Source organism: Drosophila biarmipes, chromosome 3L (genome assembly GCF_025231255.1).
Source record: "Drosophila biarmipes strain raj3 chromosome 3L, RU_DBia_V1.1, whole genome shotgun sequence".
Classification (NCBI taxonomy): domain Eukaryota; kingdom Metazoa; phylum Arthropoda; class Insecta; order Diptera; family Drosophilidae; genus Drosophila; species Drosophila biarmipes.
The window spans coordinates 15,290,472-15,310,522 of NC_066613.1; the positions used below are offsets into that span (position 1 = coordinate 15,290,472).

The window sequence follows — 20,051 nt, forward strand, 5'->3', positions numbered from 1 at the left end:
GCTTTTGGCATTTACGATTCGCCCAGTTAAGCGAGGGCCAATTCATAAAAAACCTAAATACAGTGGTCACTGGAGAAGAAAAGAAAGCTTTGAATGCCTGGAAATTCGCACAATTATAGAGCAGTATGTAAAGTGCTCGAAGCAAAAATGAATATCACTTAGCAGGGTCATTAAATGTGCTAATGGTCTATGGCCATTAGATATTTGATAACGTATTTACGATAATTTGCAAGCAATCTGCATTAATAAAATTCAAAGTTTTCCGCTTGATAAAATGTTTTATTGAGGTTTTTGGAAAGTTTTTTTTTTAAATAAATAGTTTGGATTAGTTACTTAATAATGTTTTAAAAAAGCACCTGCTCCTAAAGGGCAATATCTTACAAAAATTATAAATTCAAGCACTGACTAAACAGTTTTATCATCACAAAAGTTTCCCAACTAAAATGATTCATGGCATGTAACTGTCTTTGCCCAAGTGACCACTGTACCAAAAATAAATATGTATCATAATTCGCTCGAGTTCAAGGCGGTGCGTGACTTTGAAGTGTAAACATTTGGCGGCAATGCGAGATAATCGTGATAATGAACTTGTGTTCGGCTACGCAGAAGCTGAATGAAAAATGCCACTAGAATTCAGAAAAAGAGGGGAGATGGAGCCGAAATAGACCTATTAAAGATAATCGCAGCGACTGGTAACCAAAGCTGGGATGCCAGCAAGTCACTAGGCGAGTGCCAGCTTCGATATTCATCAGCTGACTTGAGCTGTTTCCCCTCAATTCTCAAGCAATTTGCATGCATCGCCGGAAAAGTGTGACGCAAATGCTTGCAGTGGCAGTGGCAGTGGCTGTCAAACTGTGCAGCTCGAGCTGCATTCTGATTTGATCTCCTAACGAGATTTGCCTTTGACCCAGAGCTAGGCTGCAGAAGCAGTCCCACCCCGCGCCTCTGCAACTTTGCCACCCTCTTTGGGTTTCGCCCTCTCTCTGCGAGTCGCGACCTGCCCTCACCCTTAAGACCTGAATCATGTAATATCGCGTATACGCCGTGTAAGACAGGACACTTGCCACCCCTTTTAAGAGAGCGCGTTCCTCGCTCGCTCTTAGGTTCCACAAGCCGGCTTGTACGCTCGCCCTCTCTCCCTCTAGCTCTCAGAGAGAGAGAGAGAGCAGTTCGGAGCCACCCACCACCCACCGCCCACTGGTGGTCGCCCTTGCGCTACTTTCACCGCTCCTGCTGCTTCTTCTTCCTCGCCAGGCGTAACGTAAAAACGCCGACGCTGCAGTCGGCGTCGGCGTTGCCGCCTCGGCCGCAGTCGACGTCCTTTGTCCCGTTTCTCGTTGACCCCATTTCGTGTGCGAAATCCAAGGCGGCAGGTTGTGCGACCCGGCGAAGGGTCCCGAAAAAAGCACCCGAAATTGCGAAGTTTAGACAGCAAAGAAGTGTAAAAACAGTGCATATTTTATACTTTTATTAGGATTTTTTAAAATAAAAATTGTGTAAAAAATAAAGTGACGTTCAGTACGGCAAAAATCGTTTGTTTTGTGATACAAAAACAGTCATTATCAAGGAAAAAGAGAGCTTAGATAAAGAAAAAATGTTTATTTTGTGATATAAAAGCATTTATTATCAAGGAAAAGGAGAGCTTAGAACAGTGTGTTTTATTACAATATTTATTTGAAGCATTTAACTAAAAAAACATTGTAAAAACAAGTGACTTTTTAACTAATATTCACTTGATACCACAGTGATTGCATTACAAATATTTGCCAAATAGACTGTGAAAAAGTGCGCTTGCTAGAAATACACTACCGCTTTATGTTTTTTATGATTTCCAGTTGAACCTGAGTCCGCTTTGAAAAGCATGAAAATCAACAACCACACCTAACAAACAACCACCCCAGAAAAAAGTGTCTTTCGAGCGGCAAACTTTTTCTGTGCTGCTTGTTGTTGTCTGTGGTCGCTGGATTTATTGTTGTTTTGTCTGCAGATAATATTTGACCTCGTTTGCCTGCAACTCCGGCGTCGTCGTCGTCTGATAAAAAATATTGATAAACCCACATATATTCCGCTCGAGAGTGTGTTCTGTGTGTGCAGCGTGGAGTGGAGTTCATATATCTCCATCGGATTTCAAAGAACCCAGTGAAATTTACGAGTAGCCCAGAGAAAAACCAAAGAAATGCGTGCCATAACCGGGAGTGTTGGCCCAAGCAAATAATCAATTGAACAGCACTGAAATAATCTAACCGAACTGTGAGCGTTTCTTCGTCTTAAAATCCAGCAAAATGGCCGAATTAATCAGTCAGCCCACTAAAATTAACAACAATAATTTTGGTGCCGGTGCGTATACACATCATAAATAATGCCCATAACATGACTGTATCTTTTTTGTTTGATCACCAAAGCACACACAAAATTCCTCGGCTGTACTTGAGTTTCCTGCTCGAGAGGAATTCTTTCGCACATAAACAAAAAGTTGATGTTTCACTTTTTATAAATTATTTATATTGATTTGGCTCTAATTGGCATTTGTTATGGTTTCTCGGTTTATTTTTAGTTAAGCGGAATTCACAGAGTAATAAAGGCGTTTGTTTATTTTGTTTCTATAGACTTTTAAAATATAAACAGGTTCTGTGAGCGCTGGAAAACTGGAAAACAGAACGGAAAACTTTTGGGAGGGCACTTAAGAATTTTATTAAATAGTTAAAACAAATAGTAGCCTCTTGAGGTCATAAACTATTCTATTTACTGTGGTTTTATTTAAACTATTTTTTTTTCGTTTACAAGTATATTTTAAGACCACAAAGGTATTCGTCACTCTTTTAATCCCCAATAAGCTTAAATATTTCTCTGCGAGTTGTCAATAATTTATTTGTACTTCCCCCTTCGTGCATTCGCATATATTGGCGGAATAAAAAAAGAATTCAGCCATAAATTCAGCTCTCAATTTAAATGCCAGCACACACACAAAAATCTCCAACTTCCTGCCGTTCATCCTTTTCGGCCATGCACACTTGAAAAATCAGCAAAAATGCATATAAACATTTTATTCGTTTGGTGCACTGCCTTAAAAAGCAAATAAATAAATGCATGAATTAAAATATGCGCCAAAAGCCTCGTTTAAAATGCAATACAAATACGCCGAGAAGAATGGCAGGCATCAAAGTAAATTTTATTAAAATTAAGCGTAAATATTTTGACACGAGCAGGGGAGAAATAAAAGAGAAGAGTTGTGTAAATGCAACTGCCAGCAGCAGAAACTGCATTTAATTGAAAAATTGTGCAATCCAGTTCTCCTGCCCTTCATATCTCCCTCGTTTTTCTCGGGAACCCGTTTCAGAAGCGACTTCTCCTCCTTCCTCAATTGATATTAATTCAAGTCGAATTGAACTTTATTTTTGTTTATTAGGGAACATTGAACCCAAGACGTTGGCCGGCGACCAGCCACTGACGTCACGGCCCGCGGCAAATCGAAATCATTTATTTAATCAGACATTATGCTTTATGGACGGCAGCGATAAGCCCCCTGGCCCAATCCCCAGACCCAGACCCAGGCCCATTTTATCTGTAGAGCAAACATGAAACAAACGCATCCGAAACTCATTATGGAGTATCGGCTCCTATCTGCGTCTGATTTATTAGTGCAACTCGTTCGGATTGTGGCCGACTAGTTTTCGTGCTGCTCTCAGGCTAAATACAATTTAATTATTTCCCAAGTCGCTTTCGGTTGTCTAGTTACGAGAGCCGCCTTTACATCGCCGAGCACAATGTCAGAGTGATTACATTTTGAGGCTGCCAACCGATGGCTAAATCAATTAGAGATTTGTGGCTATTTTATGATCGAAACGCAGTTTAGATTTACGGGCCATATTGAAATCTGTTGCATACGATGCACATTTCTGGTTGATTAAATAAAATAGGAGCTTTTAAAAGCGCAGCCGGAGGCAATTTAAAATATAATCAAGTTTTAATTAAAGTAATGAAAATATATAGTGTATGCAACTGTTTATGATTACCATCTGAAAGATTTTAGTAAAAAAAGGTATAACTCACATGTACACATTTCAGGTTAATCAAATAAAACAGGAGCCTTAGAAATGGCAAACAGAGGCAATTTAAAACCATAATAAACATTTAATTAAAATAAATTTAAAACTTAAATCAACATTTAATTCAAATAACAAAATCTCTGCAATTGTTTATTGTAGCTTTAGGGTTGATTAGCATCTGAAAGATTGCTTTTTTATTTACGACTCAAATTTTGAACAATAAAAATGAGTGCAAATCAGTTTACGGCATTTATCAATATACTAAGTGGAAATATGAACTCTTACCCAATTTATATCTTTTTCAATCTGTTTTTTATAGCCCAGAGATTTTATTTCCCTCGTTTGTTTTCTTATCTTCATGCAACTCAACCCACATGTTTTCTTATCAGCACATTTTTCATGTTTCTAAGTCGGTCAAAAGTGTAATTAATTATGTAAATCTGTTTTTGTTTAATTAGTCAGTGTTAAATGTAATTTAGTTCTCCAGCTGTTTTTGCTTTTCTTCACCAAGGGATTTCTTTAAAAATACACGTCTCAATTTTAATTAAGCTCGGATTTGGCAGGGGCCAAGTTTTCTGCTTTTTGGCAAGTTTCAGATGAACGGTTCGTGAACACGCAACTCCAGTCAAAAAACCAACTTTGCCGTGTGCAAAAACTATTAAAACAGGTGGCCAATACACTCACCCAACTTTGAACATATATACTTTTCCATTACGAAAACATGCAACTGGTTGACTAATTTCCTACCCTGTTTTCTTATCCATCACGCCCCATCTTTCGAGGAAACTCTCCCTTTCTCCGACTTTAACTTGATTAGATTTGATGGGCTGGCGATAAAAAATAGTTCTATATGGTAATAAAATTTGTGTTTAGCCCTCGGGCGTGCATGAATATTTCAGAAAAGCTAAATTATCACGCTTTTTGGGGCTGTATTTTTGATGGTTTTTTAATTTTATTATTTGCCTGCTGAATAAATGATGCGTTTTTTATAGCAACGCTGATGGATGGATGGCTGCCAAAGGCGTAAAAAGCTTGGCCAGCAAGGGTTAAGGCCAGCGAAAACTGCAAATTTACGTTGGCGTGAAGTTGTGCATTTAAATAAAATTTGAAAGGCACTAATATCAGATAGTAATTCCAGAAATGAATATTTTTTAATGAATTTATTATATGTTTTAATTTGTTAAGCGAAGTCCTGATAGTTTTTCATATTTTAATTATTTGCCTCTGGCTTAGAGTTATTTTAATTAGTTTAAGCTTTAGCCGCTTTAAAAATTCCATTGTTATTACTCCACATTTAATTAGTTACAAATGCATTTTAATTAAACAGACACTTTGGAAGCCCCACCCCTGCATTTAAAATAAACCGCAAAACAAATAAAATTTGTGTAAAATCTTGTTTGTCCAGCAAATTTAAAATTTATAAAAGTTTCGAATTCAATTTGCAGTCGAGTTTACATAGGTCATGAACTGAGGCAAAGGGTGGAAATCGATTGAGTCTGTGTATTTGCGCCCTTTTTTTGTGGCTCAACCTCCTCCACTTGTCACGTGTCTGCGTAATTTTTTGGCCATCATTCACCTATTTTTGGCCCAGAATTTTTTGTGCTGGCATTTGTAAGCCATTTAATCATCGAGCATTCTTGGACTTTCAGTTCCGTCAGCTGTCGCTACTGCATTTTAGTCGCCCCTCCTCTATTTTTAGAGGCTTTTTGCAGGCATTCTCCAAAAGAGTAAAACTCTCGCAATTAGTCAGCTGCTTGTCGCCGAAAAGTGTCAAAATATTTTTGCTAGCAACAGATTTGCTTTCCTTATTTGCTTTTATTTTATTATTTGTCTTTTTTTACTCAGCATTCTATTTTCCCTTGCATTGAATCAGAGAATGTGTGCAAGTTGGCCAAAAGCCAGGGGATGGAGAAAACGGGGAGGGGATATATAACTACAGATGTGTTTAAAAATATAGGATCATAACTTGTATGTTTTTCTTTTTTGAGAATTTAAATTTAATAGTTCAGCTAATAGGTTATAAAATATGTTATGGTACGAAATGACAAGACGTTATCATATATCATATCATATGAGATGACATGATAATACAATATTATATGATATAATATAATATGATATTATATAATAATATTTGATATGATATAATTTGATTAGAAATTGTCTGATACGGTATGACATAATATGTTAATATGATAAGATACGATTATAGATTATAGAAAGCGTAAATGCTCTCAAGGCGAATAAAATATTTATTATTTACTAGATAAAAAACAATATTAGTCCTATTATTTTGCACATATCTGTGGGATGAGCTGCCGTGTGTCGTGGCCAAAATGTCACGTATACGTCGTGTGGCCTGCCACCGAATCTGCTTCGCCTCCTTCACGATTTTCACGCCTGTCTCGCGCTTTTCCACTTTTCCTCGCCGGCTGGCTCTTCTTTTCCTTTTGTTTGCTCGACCGAAGGTAATTACGTCATTAACAAGAAATTTGGAAAGTGCCCGTCATATCATTTGCTTTTTGGCTTGTGTCAACTGTTTGGCTGCTGCTCTTTGCAAGGGGTAATTGCCGGTCTGCTTTTGGGGGTAATAAATGCGTTTCGAAAGGAGACACTTTGCTCGAGCCAAAGACGAGCAGATTATTTGCCCAGATTGTAAACTATTAGGCATTGCAAATCGAGCTAATTTAAATCATAGAATCTGCAGATATTTTCGAGAAATGCGATTCCGGGAAAGAGTTCTACGTAAACGTTTACAAAGTGTGTGTATTGTAGTAAAATAAATTAGCTTCATTGTTTGTTTTCCGCACATTTTGAAGGACTTTGAGTGCGTTATTAAGGTGCTCTACTTAAAACTACATAGTATGCACACTTGTAATTCGGACCTTTTAGTTATAGAACTATTTTGGGTAGCGTTTGATATAGAACTCCTAAACAAATATAATTATCCTAAAAGGGAATGGTTATCCAATCCATCAGTTGCGCCCAACCGTTTCCTTATTTGAATGGCAAGCCAATAGAACGAACTCCCCGCCCAATAGAACCCACCTCTTCGGCTAGCTTTTGCATTTTTGATTATTTATTTTTGCCTTTTCTCGGCGTCTCCTCTTTATTTGTTCTCTAATTAGATGTCACAGACATAAACGAACATTTCCAGGAGTGACTGTTCAGTTCTCGGTGCCTTTGCTATTTTTGCCCGTGGCACGCCTGACTGGCCACGCCCCCAGCCCAGAGATACGAGTATCATCGAGTATCAGGGGCGATTGGGCGTTGTGGAACCTCTGGGCTATTGAACCCATCCAATGCCACTCAACTCTACCTGTCTGTATATCGTCGCCATATCGCTCGCCTTTGATCTGGAACTTGGGTGCCCACAATTTGTCGTCGTCGTCTGGCGCTGACATTGATTTTGATTGCAAACTTTGATGTTTGCATATGCAACTCATTAATGCAATGCCACTTTTGCCATTGCAACTTTATCGTTGCACAGGGAGCAGAAACTTTTCCTCCACGCATTTAATTAAATAAGTTTTGTGTTAACAACTTGGGGTTTTTCTTCTTTTTTTTGGGTGTGGGGCTCTTGGCTCTTGCAATATTGACAACAATTTATCAAAAACTATTAAGGCTGGCGCCATTTTATGCAAATCACTGTGCACAGTGAGTGTCATTTATATGCAATCGCCCGGTTCGGCGTGTCTGGCTCTGTCAACCGGCATTAGCATCGGCATCGCCATCATAATCATATTTCCAGTTCACTTATATAGACAACACCAAAAGCAAGCCAACTATATGATCCTCTTTGTTGGGTATGCACACCGAGAAAAACTCATACCAATTTGTTATAGGAGCTACTTTTTTTACTCTTTTTTGTAATCCCCTACGGTGAAAGTTTTTCTGTTACACAACACTAAAATTCTGTGTGAGGTTGGAAGTGAATGTTATGTTATACTATTTTTTTCTGTTACACAACACTTAAATTTGACATCTTTATTGTCCTTTGTGACATAAGAAACAGATACTCCCCCGTTTTCTCCCTGTATCCCTCGGTTCTTTGTTCTCAAATCACCTCCCCCTTTTTGGAGCCCCGGGTTATGTTTTTGAATAGCCATTTTAGAAGTCAACAACAGCTTATAGTTATGACTCCGATGGCCCCCGTAATTGAGTTGCAGCCGAAGAGTGGGGAGAAATGGGATGGAGGTACTTAGGGCCTTATGCAAAGCACTCCATGGCCATAAATTGCTTGGGCTTGACTTGCTTCTTGCATTGTTTAGGCCAAATTGCTTTCGACAACAACCCAAACAATACTCGAGGGGATCGAACAAGAAGTTATCTCGGCACTGCAGCTTGCACTTTGTCGCCTGATTTAACACAACTCACACATATGGGGTAAATAAATAACGAGAAACGAATTTTATTGCGAGTGAGGGAGAAAGACATTTTTTAGTTATTTTCTGTATGCAATAGTCAAAGTCGCCTTTATTCTCGGACAAAACTGGTTTCCAAGTTGTTGTTTAATTCTGTGGGCAGCCGGGGAATGGAGCGGATATTACGTACTGGATGTAGGGGCTTTGTGGAGGTCGTTTTGGAGTGGTCATCTCAATCAGTGTCAATGCAGCGACTTAAGAGTTGTGAAGAGTCTGACAAATGATGGCTCAAGTGCCAATTTCCTTATTTGTATGGTGGTAGGCCAAATGAAAATGCTGGATGATCAAGAAGTCTTGGATGAGGAAGTATAAACGGGGAACTTCGAATGCCACATGTGGGAGTTGCGATATATTTTATGATAATACTTTATTTAAGTCTGATAATTGCTTGTCATTATAAATATAAAGCCGTTGCTGCTGAGCCACTTGCTTTATTTTCACGAAAATTACTCTTTTTTTGTGCGTTCTAATAATAGCGAAAAATAAAAAACACAAAACCGAAATCATTAATGCAATCAACAAACCAGGAAAAACCAGACACGCCTCCCATTGAAAGCCTCTTAAAACAAGCAAAACACAACACAATTTTCATGCCTCACTGAACACTCAAAAAGGGGCTTTTTGCTAAATGTTATTATTTGATCATTGGGACAAACAACAGAATTAGAAAGAAAACTTAATTATAGCGATGGCTTATAGGGGGGAATGGGAAATTCCCCCTCGAATACCAAAATAAACCGAGAAATGCATTTTCTATTTTCGGCCGAATATTTTTGGTTGGTGTAAAATTTGTTGATTATTCATTTGGGGGAAATGGAAATGCAGTCCCCTCGATTTTCCATCTCTGGGGTCACCCTGTTTATTATGTGAGACCACGCTCGGCTGATTTATGTTCGTTTATAACAACGAAATCTGCGTTTTGTTTCCCCCGTTTGTTTGTTTGTTTTGAAGTTTTCCCAACACACACATGTATAAATATAGAAAACAGACAGCTTGATTGGAGCCATCATTATGCAATCACTGAATGTCACTTAATAAATCTCTCACATTTCAGCGCAATTAAGTGATTTGTTTGCTTTAATGTATTTATGTTTATTTTCCCCATTTATTTTCAGGCGTTACAATGCGCGAGAAAAAGGGAGGAGCCCTACAAAAGCTCAAGAAGAGGCTTTCGCACAGTTTCGGCAGATTAAGTGAGTAGAAACTATAAATATACATTGTATAGTTAAGTATTTCTATAAGTGTTGCCTTGATTTGTCAATATTCCCAGGAAAAATCTTTCAATGAGTTGAGTCACTCTGTGATTTGTGTTTCATGTGGGTGCAGTTTCTTTCAAACAATAGTTAGTTATGGTAATGCAATAGTCTATAGATAAATTTTATATATATATGTATGTATTAATGCAATCGAAGCTGCGACTTCGGAAAAAACTTGTTTTAATCAAACCGGCGTTGCAGAAAATGTCGAATGACAAAGGTGAAGTTAAGCTTAAAAAAATTAAGCTCAGAAGAAACAAAGTGCAGTAATTGTTTGTTAATTAAAAGAATTTAAAAAATGTAAAACCATTTCTACTTAATTTACTCTCAACTGGAACTTATTTTTTTTATTACAAAGTGCTGTCTTTTAATACCTGTAACTGCACCGTTAAAAAACCGATTCCGCCTCAATATTCCCCATTCAAAACATCAAGTTTTTTCTCATAGCTGTTTCTGAATTCAAAACATTTCCTGCCCTAAAGAACCCCAACTTCAATCAACTTCCCCTCGAAAAAACCCATCGACTCATTCCTTCTCCAATTTTTGCATTTAAACGAACAAAAACTCCACTTCTTTTACTCTGTCCTTCAGCTTTTTCTGACCGAAAACACAATTCGCAAATAAGAAAAAAGAAGAGAAAACGCAATTTTTAGTTAAAAAACTTTTCTGTTTCCCAGACCGCAACAGATACAAATACAAAATACAAAACAAATTCGCATTTTCAGACAGAAACTTATCGATTTCTGCGTTGGCATGGTGGCAAAAGCTTTTAATGGTCTAAAAAACATTTTTGATGGCTTGTCAGTTCAGCTCTTTTCGGTGGGGTAATTGAATGCACTCGTTCCCAGTCAAATGCAATTTTACAGACAAAAGAGACCGAAATATGCCAAAAAATTGCGGGAAGTGTAAACAAATTTTGATGAATTACTTGATCGAATGCGAGTGTGTGGTGTGATGTTTCCCCCACTAATTTTTGGATCACACAAATATTCGCCATGCATTTTTAGATGGTTTATTTGGGCATGACATGGAAACCCGTATAGTTTGCACCATGTTGACTCACTGAAAAACCCGTTTTGGTTGCTTGGTTTTGCGGCATGCGGCTAATTGTCTTTCAACGCCCACGCAAACGGTTTTTATTTTCGATTTTGTTTAGCTTTTTTTACTGCCTTCATTTCTTGTTCCAGAAACTAGTTCGGCGAACAGCTGTTTTTCTTCCCATAATCGGAGCGATTTTGTGTGTTTGGCAGGCTAGTCAGGGGCGCAGTCAAAGATATGGCGATATAAAATGTAAAATATAGTTTGGTCGCCATAGGTAAGCCCCTGAATAGCTGACTAATGGTCTTGATTGGCTGGAAATCGATCCATATTTGGCCAGAGTATTTAATTGACATTTTGTGTCGGGCCTTTTGTTTAAAATATCGAAAATATGCACCATATATGGTTTCATATGGCGGTAAAATAGTAGCGGTAAAAATATTGTTAAATCAGCAAAATATTAAGGAAGTAATTACAGATTACCATTAAAATACATCCCCTATTTAAATTTATTGATTCAAAATCGTGTTTGGTAAGCCATATTTTACCAACTGATTTCCTTTCATCAATCAAACCCTGAACGTTAAATCCCTTTTGCTCCCATTTTACAACATTTCAACTCATGTTCAGTGAGCAATTTTACTATTTCATTTCGATGAAAGATGAAATTTTCAGCGAATTTTCTCCACCACACCCAATATGTCAGCGTTTTCTCCTCTGAGATGCAACCACCCCATCAACAATTGGGCAATCCTTCAAGCGGAAACAATTTCAAATGCAACTTGAGCTTGCATTGAAACAATTTCTCACGATTTTGCCATTTGGGAGCTTCTGCTTCTGCCTCGGCTCATAAATGTTGCATTACCCCCAAAAAAAGAACTAGTAAAGTTGACTTTATTTCAGCTGAAGTTTAAATGTTATCATTGCATTATTGGGGAGTATTGTGCAGTACAGTAGCAGCTGTTGATGCAACTGAAAAGAGGGGAAACAAAAACTAAAACCAAAGAATGTCACTCGAGTTGCAAGTAGCAAGTTGGCTGCCAAGGCCATTACAACAACCCACTAACTGTAGTTGCTAGTTGTTGGACTTGTCTTGGTTGTTTGTCAGCGAACTGATACTTGCAGCTTAACTATCGTTAATTGCCGCACGAGCTGCCGGTTGTCTTCCCTCGTTTTTAATTATACCCAGCTCTGAGTCTGTAACTCACTGTGGCTCCTTCTAAACTGCTTCATTCGCCGGCCATAAAAGTTATGAAGTTATAAGACGTTGCACAAGAAATTAAGTACCTACACGTAGAGAAAAACAACTATACGATTAGATATCTAATGTTAGCATGTAATTTGAAGTTGATCAGTAAATAGTTTCCAGATTGCATTACAATGTGTGTATATATCAGCTAAACAATTTGAGAATCGCGGAGAGGGGCGCTTTCCGTTGTTCTTGAATTACATTACATTTATTTCGAGGTTTTTCCCTGTGCAGCTTGTCGTTAACTAGGGAACTCACAGCATTTCCTCTTCAGCTTTTGATGAGTGCATTCCATCGGTAAAGTAAAGACCGGAATCCCATACACACTAGTGTATCATATACATATGTATGTTTACTTGCAGCGATCGAGATTTCTTTGTCATCTTGCGTTTTTTCTCCTCGTTGAGCTGTAGATAACTGGCAATGATTCATTGGAGTCGTGTTTCTTGTGATCGTGTTCCCAGATGATGGCTATAAAGTGGTTTTACGATAAGAAAACATGTTGGCAGTTGTATATTGTTTGAATTCTAGGGACTTGTACAATTAATCATCGTAAAGAATAAAAAGCGAAGTAGTGTAGCTTAAACCTTTGAAGTATCACTTTTGCTTGCTCACAAATTCGTAATCTGTGTTTTAAACCTCACTAAAACCACTTAAATCAGCCGAACTCGACTTAGAAGAAGCAACAGACTCCTCCAAACTGAAGTGAGAAATTCTCAACTTACTTAACCAACTATTGTGACACTTATTCCTCCTTCCCCTTTCTGTCGCTAAGAAATAGAGGATAGGATAACTTTTCCTGACTGAAGTGAGATTCTTGAGATAACTCGAGGCTCCTTTGCTCCTATTCGGTGTAAATATTTTATGGCGTCGAATGTCCGACTTTGACACTTGGTTGTCGGCTATATCGTCGCCATCTCATCATCATCATCATCATCGTCGTCGTCTCTATTTCTTTGTGCCAGTGATACAGTTCTCTACAATTCTCGACAGTGTTTCACCTCGCTCTTTACTATGTTTTTCCCGTTTTCGCAGGCTTGTCATAATCCTTTCTGATAACATTTTATGTCACAAGCCATGGCCAAACACACTCGACGTTGTCTATGGCTTTAACCCTTGACTGGTGTCCGTCCATCTGGCTGCCAGTCGCAGCCACTTGATAACTTTACACTTGAGCTCACTGTCGCTGCTATTTTCAGTCCTATTGGAGGAGTATACTCAATGTGGAAAAAAACAAGATGGAAAAAAGAAAATTTATATAAAAGAATCAGCAGCCGAAGACGAAGCGCGATAAGCAGCTAATGGCCGCCGACTGTTGATGCTTCCTCCTCGCTTTTATCTCCCAGAACTCCGCACCACCCACCATCTATATGGTATAGTATCTCCTCCACTCACTTCCCGAGTCTTTTCAATGCCCACAGATGGGCTAAACTGGACCCTGCCCGCATATGTGCTGCTGTCACAGTGATAACCGCTTTGAGTGGATCTCTTGTTCGCTTTGCGAATGATTCATGGCATGGCAAGGTTTCACTGATGAGATATGCGGGTCTTAAGCTTTAAATTGTTTCGGTAAACCGCTTAGAAGTGATTAAAAATCAATTATAAATTGATTGACTGTTTATCCGTTACGCCGTTAAGGGGAGTGCGAGAGAGATGGGGATATGCAAGCAGCAAAGCGACTGTTCCGAAGATTGAACACTTTATTTGCTAATAACTCTTTAATGAATGATTCGATCTTAAATAGTTAGTCAAAACAAAATATGTTTTTATTGCTATTTATTGTACGAGCATCGGGTATTATTAAAAATTCAAGTTAATACAACAATATCCCCTGAAATTTCTTTTCTTTTAACTGATATTTTTGTTCTTTCGTTCTTAAAAATTATTTATGCTTCCTAAAATAAAATTTTTGTAACCCTAAAATTTGTAATACATCAGTTTATTTGCCTGTTCCTATTCTCCACTCATCACTGTACCATCGCAGTCCATTCAAGTGCTACTGAGCAGATTCCGCTATCAGAACACGCATCGTTTCTCGCTTCTCGTCTCGCTTTCTCATCGCCTTTCAGCATTGTATTTACGCTCTGATTTGTGAAGAGCAGAGAACGCTACAGATGCCATCGGCCCCGCCCACCAGCATCCCCCTAACCTTCCGCCCCAACGTGCCCCAACTTATCTGAAGATTTGAAGTACGTATATGTGGACAAATCCGCTTTGGTGGCCCGTTTAATATGTCATGTCATTGATATGAAACGCTCTTTCAGTTCTTTTCATTTTTATTTTCCGGCATGTGAGATGATATCCGCGACGGCCACACGTCGTACGAGTAATCACGCACATGACCTCTCGCTCGCTTAAGCACATTTAATGCAGTTCTATCCGCACCCTCCACTAAATGTTGCACTATTAAATACCATGTTAGGTGGGAAAATTCTCATATATGTTACCAGCGCAAAATCCATAAACCGGAAGATTTTTTTACGCCCTCAGCGCGTTGAAAAGAAATTTATGCGGGTATTTTCTGTGTTTTATTACGCGAATTTCTGTATTTCTGAATTTCTGAGCAATTTAGTGAGGCCTCTCAACGTGGAGGGTTTTCCTCGATTTTTCCGTGCTTATGCTTGTGACATTGATGAGTGGCACTGGGCAGTGAACTGTGTGTGGGGTTAATGGTACAGCGCCGTGAAGGGGTTAAAGGTTGGGGCAATGGAAAATGGGTTGGGTAAGGTTAGGAAAAAATAAAAAATAATTTAATTTGAACTACATGTTTTAGTTTTGATTTAGATTTTTGTAGACCTATTTAATGTTGGGAAATAAAATATTTATAAAATTTTTGGGTTGCAGATATTAAATATATCACCAGCTTTTTAAAATTTTAAACTAATTTAGACAATAAAATGAGTAATATCGGGAATTATTGTGCGATTTGTTTACAAATAAATAAGAATTCTGCTTACTGATAAAAAGACAACTAGAAGCACTTAAGCATTTACCTGGCAGTCCCTGAGTTGCATTACATCACTGACTTTGTTCTACTTCTGTCAATTATACGTGTTTATCTTTTGTTCCCCGATCCCCAAACGCATTTTCCCTGTTCAGACAGCTTAACCCCTTGGGGCATCGTGCTTGGGATTATTCTGCATTTCGCCGACTATCATTGACTGTCCATAAACATTTTTCTCCTTTTCCATTTTATTATTTTACTCCACTGCCGGTGACAGGCGTTTCGTACATGTTCGATAATTTGTTTTTAAACGGCTCATTGTTGCTGCTGTTTCGACTCTTGTCGAATGGGCCCATTACAGGTACATGTGTTGTCTGGAGCTGAAGAAAAAAAAACCAAAGCTTTTTTATGCCAGGCCAAGCGTCAACGTTGCCTGGAAAACGTGCCTTGAATGCGAGCAGGGGCCCTTGGTTTTTTCCTCTTTATTTTCTTTAGAGGCTCACCGCCCATAATAAAAGTATTTTAAGTGAAATTCACAACCTACCGACGTAAATCGTAAAAATTCTGTTTTCAATGCGGCTTTTACTATGTTCGTTGTTTGGTTTCTTTGGCGTTTGTGTACTGTTTTTTTTCTTGTCTGTTGTTTGGCAACGCGCGTAGAATTCAATTAGGCTGGAATAGTTTAAGAGTCATTTCGCAATTAGCTGCAGAGAGAAAAATAGTTCAAAATATTTGTTTGCTGAATTAAGTTTTAAGAAAACTCTTCTCTGCGCTTCTCATAATATCCAAGTAAGCATTGACCCATGACAAAATTTTATTTGTATTCAAATTAAACAAATATAAATCTTAAATAGTTTAGAGTGTATGACTGGGAAACCAGCCGCCTGTTTGTCTGGTTCCCATTATTTCCTCTACAACTTTATTTTTGGCATCTTAAGGTTATTCTTGAATTTTTTTTTGCTGTCACTTGCTCGTTCAACGACTCTAATTCTGTGCTGAATGTCAAGGGATCCTCCCTTTGCTTCTCCTTTCTTTTGCCATTTCTTAATGCAGTTTTCAATTTGCCATTTCTGCTGATGCTGTTCGTGTCTTTGTTTATTGTTTATCTATGCCGCTGCATTTTTTCTCCCAGCTGTATTGTTTATTTTCGGTGGCTTACGCTGACGTCAAACAACGTTCACGACATTTGTGATCGGAAGGCACTAACACGTCCGTGCTTTTTCCCTTTCTCCGCAACTATCTCTTTCCCTTTCCGATTATTATGTTTTTTGCATGCAAAGTGCAATGCCAACAGCAGCAGAAAAAGCAGAAGCTTCAGCGATAAACACAGCCAGACTAGACACCGCATAAACACGGAAAATACAAAGAAATTGGTGGGGGGTGGCCACAAGGCTTTTCGCATTTTAATAGAAATGTTCTGGCGTCTTGCGCGGCGACGAAGTCTCAGGCTCAACTGATGTCTCTTATTGTGGCTGTGGATGGGAGTTTATAAAGGGTACACTATATGGTTTATGGGTATATTGAATATGAAATAAGACACAGTGGGATTCCTCAAAAAGAAATACATGGAAATATTCTTAAAAAAAAATTTAAAACATTAAGTTTATCAAAACAGACACCTTCTACAACAAACTTTATCGACTAACAGCCTCTCTCTTCGCTTCTCAAAATATTTACCTAGCCTTTCAGCAGCCTTAAATAAACCTCTTCAAATTATTCCCACTTTAATCAAAGTTGAATTCAAAGCTCGTTTGCCAAAGAGCATTCAGAAAATTTCTATGTTATGCCGCACAGCCCCGCCGCTTACCCCTTTATATGCTCATCATCGATTGTTGTCTGACTTTTAGCCATTTGTGGTGGCGCGGGTCTTAACCCATGCTCGCCGCTGTTTGGTGGCGCGTGACTTTGAAAATCTGCTTTCGCATATAGATTTCCATGCTGTGGCATATCTCACAGACTTATGCCTGTCAATGCAATGCAGACACATAGTGCTGCAAACCGACAAAATAACAAAATATTATGCTACGTGATTTGGTCGGCATTTGGCTCGATTCCCGATCTCGATTCCTGATTTCTGATTGCATTTCTGCAAGTGTGAAATATTTCTGCCGCATTGATTGCGTGGGCGAATGGAGCTGTATATGGAAATGTGGAGTTTTAGGGGGACCTTTCGGGGGGCAGTTCTGCAAATTGGTTGCCATTTTGTTTGGGACCCCATGAAATCCACTTGAGCTCTGCCTCCTTGAGTTGGGGACGTCGACGCCCACTTGCTGCCACAAAAAGCGTAAACATTTAATTTCCATGTGCCACGGGGAGCGAAACAAATGCAAAATAAACCAAGTGTTAAATATTTGACATGGGGCACATGACAACAGGAGGCGAGATTGCAGAGGAGTGGCCGCCACTCACGTCTAGAATTTCTTCTTCAGCCTTAGGCTCTGGAAACTTTGCTGCATTTCCTGACACCTCCGACTGTCGGCATTTACCCCACAAATCTAGCCAAAAAGCCCACCCAGCTGTACACTGGTTTGATTAAGAACTTTGGGTGCTTCAGTGAGAAATCCAACGAAAGGGCCTCTCTCCGCGAGTTTCATAAAGTTATCTATTTTGCTATTTTTTTTTAATATTTACTTTATATAATCTATTTTTTTTGTAGTTTTTTTTTTATATTTTCAGTTAATATTTCTTAGCCCAAAAACCACTGTGCCCTTCTGGCCGTATCATGTGCTTCGCTAATGACTTTTGCTTGCTGGGCAGGTCGCCTCCTTGTCATCGTGGGGCTTTCCCGGTCTTCAGGAAAATGTCAGTGTCGGCGCCCTCGCACTTCATTATTTTGAGTTTCCCAGCGCCTCTCACTCTGCCATAATTTCTCCTTTCTTTTCACTTAAACTGGTTCAAGGTGTTGACTCTGAGCATGTGTGCTCACAGCAAATGTGGCACCTGCATCGAGGTAATGGCTTCCTTGTACTCTTCCTCTTCCATCAACCTTCAGCCCAACGAACCCTCCTGGTTTTCCTGCTTTCGTTTATTGCCTGTCATGCTGCCGTAAAATGATTTCCTTCTTAGCCTGAGTTCTCCGTGAGCTTTCGCCTTGGAAATGGCTTTTCCATATCTTTGCTCTTGACACTCTTGACTCTGGGGCTGCACAGTTTTGCGGGCACAGTTTTAATTACAGTTTTGCTGAAACTGATCCAAAAGGCAGTAGACATTCTTCTAGACAGCCGGTATGCTGTTCATTGTTCTAGTTTGTTGTTTGGTCTGCCGCTCAGCCCCGCCCACAATTTACAGCTTTTGGCTATTGTCTCGCTTGTTAGGGTCTGGCCAGCATTTTTCTTTTATTTTCATTTTTATATATATGTATATATTTGTTCCCTTTTTCACATATTATTGTGTGTTTCCTCTGCTGGAAATGTTTGCTTGGCTGGCTGCCTGGCTCAAGAAGAGCAAAACACACACTTGGAGTGGGAAAAGCAGCTTGAAAAGTCGAGTGGTGTGGGGTAATAATAAACCACGAGCGGCGCATACCAAGCGTCTACAATTACCGTTGTGCATATAAATCTTGAGTGGGGGAAAGTAGAAACAGAACAGGAAGGGTCGAGAAACATATTCCAATAAATTGTTGGAAAGTCGAGGGACCCAGGCAAATTGAAAATTATTTTCCTTTATTTTTTTACATTTACTTTGACCATGGGTCAGTTATTTCCTAACCTGAAAGTGTTTCAGGTCTCGGTAGAAAAGTTAGAAGAAATGTTGATTTAAATTTACTAGCCAAGACGAATTTCAATTAGTAAACCTGAGCCCAACCATGACTCAACTTCCCTCTGGGCAACTACTTCAATTAGCAACTTGCAAGAGGGTTCTGGGAAAAAGTTATCGTTTCCATTAGCAGAAACTCTCAGAGTAAATTTACAAATAAATAAACAAATGATAGCTTGCAAATGAAGTGCACTGCGTTGGTTGCTTATCAAAAGACTGAGGCCTCGCAGTTATATCCTCAAAAGCAATCGCAGAGAAGGAAAATACAGAAAAAATTTGTCTTCGCCCTGAGATTTCTGTGTCGTCTGCATATCGATGAAGATGGGGCGGAGAAGTCATCACTTCGATGATGATGACAAACCAGACGGCGGTGGCAAATATTGACAATGGCACAAACAAGGAGCAAAAAGTCTCTTCTGCGGTTAACCAACTCGACCGCCAAGCACTTGACTGACTTTTGTTGCAAATTATTTTTATTTTTATTATTATTATTATGGTTGTTGTCTCTGCATCTCCATTTCCATCTCCCGACTGCCGCTCAATTTGCATTTGCCCAGGTGGAGGAGCGGTGGCACAGGACTTGCATTTCAATGACAATATTTCCTTTCGCCATCTTCCGATTGCCTCGAGTCCAATGCTCTCCGGTCGCCAGAGATGGCCAGCGATATGGGAATTACATTTTCAATTTAATTTGTTTTACGTAAGGAAGTATGAAATTGGTTTATCGACACAATGTGATGAGATCATACATTTTGTTAGTCATTCGATTTTTAATGTGGATTTGATGGGTTTTAATTGCTTGGTTACGAATTGTAAATTGAAAAATTGTTTAAGACGCATTTTATACCATAATATTATGCGGTACTTAATTATTCTTTGAATTTTCGTTAGCCCATGTAGTAACAGATAAATAGGCCCTCTCTTAGCGCTTCTCAATAAAGTTACTTATTTTACTACTCATTTGTGAGTGTTTTGGAACAACTGTGTTCCTCTAGTTTTAAAAAAAGCTAATTGAAAAATTATTCAATTTAGTTTACCATATTTGATAAAATTACTGTCCTGAAAGTAACTTGAGAACTTTTTTTTTAACAATATTTTAGATATCATTGACAAACTCTTTCCTAACTCGGTCATCTCTGGCTGGCAATTTGCCTTTGGTTAGTTGCTTGGCTGGCGTTTCATTTTGATTTGATTACATTAGTTGCGAGTCCCCGGATCCGCGTTCCACCTCGGGGATATCCATTTTAAAGTTCATTTACCCACCTCATCTCATCTCGTCCTGCCTTTTGGCCTCCGGTCGAATGGCTACACTTCCGTCTTAGTTATTTACCCAAGTGC

The 20,051-nt window shown here is 38.9% G+C and overlaps 1 protein-coding gene across 7 annotated transcripts in view; it reads left to right on the plus strand.

Moving 5' to 3' along the window:
- LOC108034893 (cyclin-dependent kinase 14) overlaps positions 1–20,051 on the plus strand; it is a 99,105-nt gene that overhangs the window by 33,389 nt on the left and 45,665 nt on the right. For 4 of the 7 annotated variants that reach the window (XM_017110105.3, XM_050886469.1, XM_017110104.3 and 1 more), the window contains one exon: positions 9,586–9,663. In XM_017110105.3, the coding sequence (XP_016965594.1) occupies positions 9,586–9,663 (78 nt within the window). Of the gene's footprint in view, positions 1–1,381; positions 1,442–1,987; positions 2,338–9,585; positions 9,664–20,051 lie in introns of those variants that run through there. The other 3 variants (XM_044094883.2, XM_017110107.3, XM_050886470.1) reach the window with 2 other exon arrangements.